Below are 6,719 nucleotides of genomic sequence, written 5' to 3'. Positions count from 1 at the left end.
GTGTATTCCAGTTTCAGCCTTCTAAAATTTTTCCACACTTAAATTTATTTTGACACTTAAAATGCTGTTTCTATCTTCTTTGTGTAATACATAATAAAAATATAAATAAATGGCGATGAGTTTCTATGTTTAGAAAATATAGAATTCTTCAAACATTTTAGTACTAAAGTAATAGTTTTTTCCTACTAATCTTAAATTACATCTCTCAAGGCCTTTTCTTTTCCAAGCTCCTTTGCCTCTGAGACAACAAAAGGCCGACAGCTCTTCCCTTTATGAATTTGCAGGTAACTACAACACTTTTTAAACTTTTGACCACAGGAGAATGCTCAGAGATGTTTTTTCGTACTTCTGCCACACATAGCATGAATATTTTCCCTTCATTTTGCTGTTGGAATCATTATGAATATTTCAAGATACAAAATATATGCCTTCCTTCCTCAATTTTCCTTCTTTTCTACTGTCTTCATTTTCCCTTCTTCTCCCTTCCCGTTTGTTCTTTTGTGTTGCTGTTGTTCTAAATTTTTATTTTGAAATAATTATAGATTCATAGGAAGCACAAAGAGGTCTAATGTATCCTTCATCCACTTTCCCAATGGTTACGTCTCATGTAACTGCAGTACAACATGTAAACCAGGAGATTGATAGTAATATGATGTGCATGTAGAGTTCCATATCATATTATCAGATGTGTAGATTTTTTTAACCATCACTGTAATCAAAATACACAACTCTTCCATCACTACAAAGATCTCATTGTGCTACTCTTTTATAATCACGCCACCACCCTTTCTCCCACCATTCCTAATCCCTGGCAACACTAACCTGTTCTCCATTTCTATAATATTGTCATTTTGAGAATGTTATATACATGAAATTATGGAGTATGTGACATTTTGGTATTGGCTTTCTTCAATTCAGTATAATGTCCTTGAGATCTACCCAAGTTGTTGCTTGTGTCATAGTTTGTTCCTCTTTGTCACTGAGTAGTATTTCATGGTACCACTGTTTGTTTAACCATTCACCTATTTTAGGAACTTTTAATTCAAATTTTGGACTATTATAAATAAAGCTACTATGAACAATCTTGTATATGTTTTTGTGTGAACCTATGTTTTCACTTGTCTGGGATGAGTGGCCAGGAGTGCCTCTTTTCTTTCTTGCAATATTTGTCTTTCTTTCCCAAGCACCTGGAAAACTGAATGGGTCACAGAACCTGCTCAATATTTGAGAAATTGTCCTCACTTTGATGGATATAAAAACTCAATGGAGAATGAATGGATTAATGAGTATATACACCCATGGTGTGAGGGAATGCAGGCAGATCTGAGGAAGAGTCACAAACAAGATATTGTTGAGTTTTTGATTTCTATTCCAAAGCCAAGGTCTCTTTGTTTCAGCCTTCCCTCCTTTCTCATAGACAATATAACTAACTGTTGCTATAGTATCTAAGTGAATTAAGGAGGAAGTTACAGTCTTAACAGTGGTTTACTATTAACCTGGAGTGAGGATAAGTATCAGCCTGAATTCATCGAATTTACATAATTCCTTTTTCTATGAAATGTTTCTGAAAACACTCTTGGTTCACAGACAGGTGTCTTTAGAAAGGTAAGCTGGCACAGTTAAGAAGACTTGCCTTTGATGATCTCCAAAGTTCAATTCTAGGTCTAAAATTCTGATTCTGTACAAAAATCCTCTTTTGACCAAGGAAGAAACTGAAGTGCTCAGTTTGGTTTAGAGAACAACTCAGTATGATCCAGATGGTTACCAGAGAGTTAGCAGGACCACCAGAAGTAGAACTCAAGACTTGGCTGTCAGCCTTTGCTATGTAACTTTAAAAAAGCATAAAAGTTAAATTCAGATGTGAAACTAAGTAGCCTTTAATTATGAATGCATTGCATAGAAAAATTCTTTGTCTTTCTCATAACAGATTGAATCAGAGAAATGGCTTACAGAAATCAAACTTTGGTCACTGAATTTTTTTTCGTGGGATTAACAAATCACTTCCAGTACCAGGTTGTATTATTTCTGGTGTTTCTCTTTGTTTATCTTGTCACCCTTCTGGGGAACTTGGGGATGATCACTCTCATTTGGATGGATTCCCGACTCCACACCCCCATGTACTTTTTTCTCAGCCACTTGTCCTTTGTGGATGTCTGCTCCTCTTCTGTCACAGGTCCCAAGATGTTGACTGATATCTTCACGGACAAAAAAGTAATCTCTTTCTTTGGTTGTGCTGTCCAGTTATGTTTTTTTTGTCATTTTGTAGTAACTGAATGTTACCTTCTTGCTGCCATGGCATATGACCGGTATATGGCCATCTGTAAGCCCTTGTTGTACACACTCATTATGTCCCAGCAGGTCTGTGTGCAGCTGGTGGTGGGACCTTATGCCATGGGCCTTATTAGCACCTTGACTCATACGACTTTCGCCTTCCGCCTACCCTATTGCGGTCCAAATATCATCAATCACTTCTTCTGTGACCTGCTTCCTGTTCTCTCCCTGGCATGTGCAGACACCCATGTAAATAAATTTTTGCTTTTCATTTTTGCTGGAGCCCTGGGAGTGCTCAGTGGTGTGATTATCTTGGTCTCCTACATTAACATTGTCATGGCCATCCTCAGGATCCGCTCTGCTGATGGGAGGCGCAAAGCCTTTTCTACTTGCTCTTCCCACCTGACAGCTGTCTCCATCCTTTATGGAACACTCTTCTTTATCTATGTACATCCAAGCTCTAGTTTCTCTCTGGACATCAACAAAGTGGTTTCCTTGTTCTACACAGCAGTGATCCCCATGTTGAACCCACTTATCTACAGCCTGAGAAATAAGGACGTCAAAGATTCATTCAGAAGAAAGATTGAAAGGAAGAAGTTTCTTAGAGGTAGGTGACCCAGGATACCAATTGTACTGCAGATTGAGAAATATCAACATATAGAAGCAAGGACACCACACTGAGAGATGGAAGACCTACATTTAAGTTGCAATTCACTCTTTATTACTGTGTATCACTGGTAGGTCACATAAAGTCTTCAGGAGAAATTTTATCATTTTGATTTTCTCATCCAGCAGAAATGAGATTTGGAACATTAAACAGAGATGGGTGGATTATAGAAACCCTGAAATTTAGAAAATATTCTCAAGTTTGGTCACTAAGAAATAAGAGGTTCTTTTAAAAATTCTGAGTAAGTGGAAAAATTATAACCAGTGAAGTTAATAGTAGTACCTCAGTTTTGGATTATGGATTGCTGGGTTTCCTTAATTTCATGAGACTTTAGCCTTGAATCTTTTAAAATATAAACTGTTACAATTCCTGTAGTCTCATGGCAGAATCTTTGGAGTTTTCTAGATATAAGATCATATTGTCGACCAAGAGCAATAGTTTGACCTCTTCTGCCCCCATTTGGATGCCCTTGATTTCCTTCTCTTGTCTGCTCTGGCTAGGACTTCCAGCACTATGTTGAATAGAAGCAGTGATAGAGAGCAACCTTGTCTGGTTTCAGTCCTAAGTTGGAATGCTTTCAATTTTTCCCCATTCAGGATGATGTTGGCTGTGGGTTTGTCATATATGGCTTGTATCACTTTTAGGTAAGTTCCGTCCATACCTATTTTGTTAAATGTTCTTAAAAGGGTGCTGAATTTTGCAAAATGCTTTTTCTGCATGTATTGAGAGGATCATATTGTCTTTGTTTTTGCTTCTATTTATGTAGTGAAATACATTTATAGATTTGCATATGTTGAACCATCCCTGCATCTCTGGGATGAAGCCCACTTGGTCCTGATAGATTATTTTTTTGATAAGCACCTGAATTCAGTTTTCTAGGATTTTTTTGAGAATTTTTGCATCTATATTCATAAGGGATATTGGCCTGTAGTTTTCTTTCTGCCGTGAAACTACTGGAATTGATAAACAAATTCAGCAAAGTCTCAGGTTACAAAATCAATGTACAGAATCAGTAGCAACCCTATACACCAACAATAGTCAAACTGACAACAAAATCAAAGTCTCAATATCCTTCACAATAGCAACAAAGAAAATAAAACACTTGGGAATGTATTTAACTAAGGAGGTAAAAGACCTCTACAGGGAGAACTACAAAATGCTGCGGAAGGAAACAGAAGAGGACATAAACAGGTGGAAAACCATATTATGCTCAATGGGTTGGCAGAATCAACATTGTTAAAATGTCTATACTACCCAAAGTGATCTACAGATTCAATGCAATCCCTGTTAAATTACCAACATCATTTTTCACAGATCTACAAAAAAGAGTTCTACACTTCATATGGAACTAGAGAAGACCCTGTATGGCAAAAGCAATCTTAAACAAAAAGAAAATATTGTGAGGCATCACTTTACCACACTTCAAGCTATACTACAAGGCTATAGTAACTAAAACAGCATGGTACTGGCACAAGAACAGAGACATAGACCAATGCGACAGAACTGAGAACTCAGATATAAAACCATCCTCATATAGTCATCTAATCTTTGACAAAGCAGACAAAAACATACACTGGGGAAAAGAATCCTTATTCAATAACTGGTGCTGGGAAAATTGGATAGCCACATGTAGAAGATTGAAACAGGATTCTCACCTTTCATCTCTCACACAAATAAACTAATGGTGGATAACAGACTTAAACCTAAGGCATGAAACTATAAGAATTCTAGAAGAAAATGTTGGAAAAACTCTTACAGACATTGGTCTAGGCAAGGAATTTATGAAGAAGACCCCAAAGGCAATCACAGCAACAAAAAAAATAAATAAATGGGACCTGATCTAATTAAAAAGCTTCTGTACAGCCAAGGAAACTACCATGAGAGCAAACAGACAACCTACAGAATGGGAGAAAATATCCACATGTTATAGATATAATAAAGGACTGATAATAACTAGAATCTATATAGAACTCAGGAAAATCAGCTAGAAAAAAATCAAACAACTGTATCAAAAAGTGGACAAAGGACATGAACAGAGACTTTTCAAAATAAGATAGACTAATGGCCAACAAACATATGAAAAAATGCTCAACATCTCTAATCATCAGGGAAATGCAAATCAAAATGACGGGTGAGATATCACTTATCTCCAGTAAGAATGGCCTTTATCAAAAAGTCCCAAAACAATAAACGTTGGCTTTGATGCAGAGAGATAGGAACATTCCTATACTGCTGGTGAGACTGCAAACTAGTGCAACCTCTGTGGAAAGTCATATGGAGATACCTCAAAGAGCTACAAGTAGAACTACCGTTTGATCCAGCAATTCCATTACTGGGCATCTACCCAAAAGAACAAAAGACATTCTATAAAAAAGACATATGCACTAAAATATTTATAGCAGCACAATTCACAATTGCTAATATGGAAACAACCTAAGTGCTCATCAATACATGAATGGATTAATAAAATGTGGTATATGTATACCATGGAGTTCTACTCAGCCACAAAAAACAATGGTGATCTAGCACCTCTTGTATTATCCTGGACAGAGCTGGAATCCATTCTTCAAAGTCAAGTATCACAAGAATGGAAAAACAAGCACTATATGTACTCACCATCAAATTGGTTTTAACTGATCAACACTTAAATGCACATATAGTAATAACATTCATGGGTGACTCCTTGATGTTTTAGCCAGACCTCTCTCATTTTAGACATCACAAGTATATATAATAGTTGGGCATGTTGGCTTATGCCCGTAATTCCAGTACTTTGGGAGGCTGAGGCAGGAGGATCACATAAGCCTAGGAGTTTAAGACCAGTTGGGCAACATAGCAGGACCCTGTCGGTACAAAAGAAAAATTACCAGGGCATGGTGGCGTGTGCCTGTAGTCTTAGCTACTGGGGAGGCTGAGGTTGTAGAGGATATTAGAAAAGGCATAGAGACCTGTGTAAAGGGACTGTGAGAAAGGTGGAAATCTGGCAGTCCTGCAAACAGGACTTGGGACATGAACGTTTATCAGCCAGCTGCATACAGCAGGCTTTGGAATGCATGGGAGTGTGACTGATGTTGGATCCTTGCCCTTTTCTTTATAGCCTTAAGGAGTCACAAGGAATCCCAAGATAAATATGGATATGTTGCATATCACTAACTAGATTTCTTTAGAATATTGTGTTTACTGGCACTGGGGATTTTTATCTATATGTTCTTTCCAAACATCCTCTCTGTATGTTCTTTGCTTTGACCTTGAATGCCTTTCTCTGCAATAAATACAGAGGTTTGGAGAGGTACGGGAGCTCTTTGAAAGGAAAAGAGTCTCTCCTCCTCCTTCAGCCTGAGATTGTGATCTGGAGCATTCTTCATTGTGCTGTGACACTGGTAGAGACACTGGATGATCTCTAAAGAGGTGGGAGAATCACTTGAGCCCAGGAAGTAGAAGATACGGTGAGCGGTGATTGAGTCATTGCACTTCAGCCAGGGTGACAGAGTGAAACTCAGTGTCTTAAAACAAAAACAAAAATGAAAATGATATTACAAGGCACAGTTCTGTACTACGTAGAATTCTTCTTGAGGCCGGGACCTATACTGGAATAAGCACTTTATCTCCACTCCCTATAATGCCTGACACATTCTTCAAAAAAATAAATAAAAATCTATCTATCTATCTATATATTTGGCAGGTACCATTCTTACACAACTTGTAGCATATTAGTATCAGTTACTGCAGGAAGATAAACTAAGATTGGGCCACCACAAACAAAGAGGTCAGAAATCAACTA

The 6,719-nt window shown here is 37.5% G+C and overlaps 1 protein-coding gene across 1 annotated transcript; it reads left to right on the top strand.

Annotated features, from left to right (window-relative positions):
* The first annotated feature begins 1,923 nt into the window (after positions 1-1,923).
* Positions 1,924-6,091, top strand: LOC123642134 (olfactory receptor 1002-like). Its single transcript, XM_045557044.1, has 3 exons — positions 1,924-2,211; positions 2,359-2,878; positions 6,036-6,091. Exons 1-3 carry the CDS (start codon positions 1,942-1,944, stop codon positions 6,089-6,091), a joined length of 846 nt encoding a protein of 281 aa, XP_045413000.1. The 5' UTR covers positions 1,924-1,941.
* Positions 6,092-6,719: the final 628 nt, after the last annotated feature.

The sequence above is a fragment of the Lemur catta genome, chromosome 7 (genome assembly GCF_020740605.2).
Source record: "Lemur catta isolate mLemCat1 chromosome 7, mLemCat1.pri, whole genome shotgun sequence".
Taxonomy (NCBI): domain Eukaryota; kingdom Metazoa; phylum Chordata; class Mammalia; order Primates; family Lemuridae; genus Lemur; species Lemur catta.
Note: the sequence above shows the minus strand (reverse complement) of the source record. Positions and strands in the feature narration are given on the sequence as shown.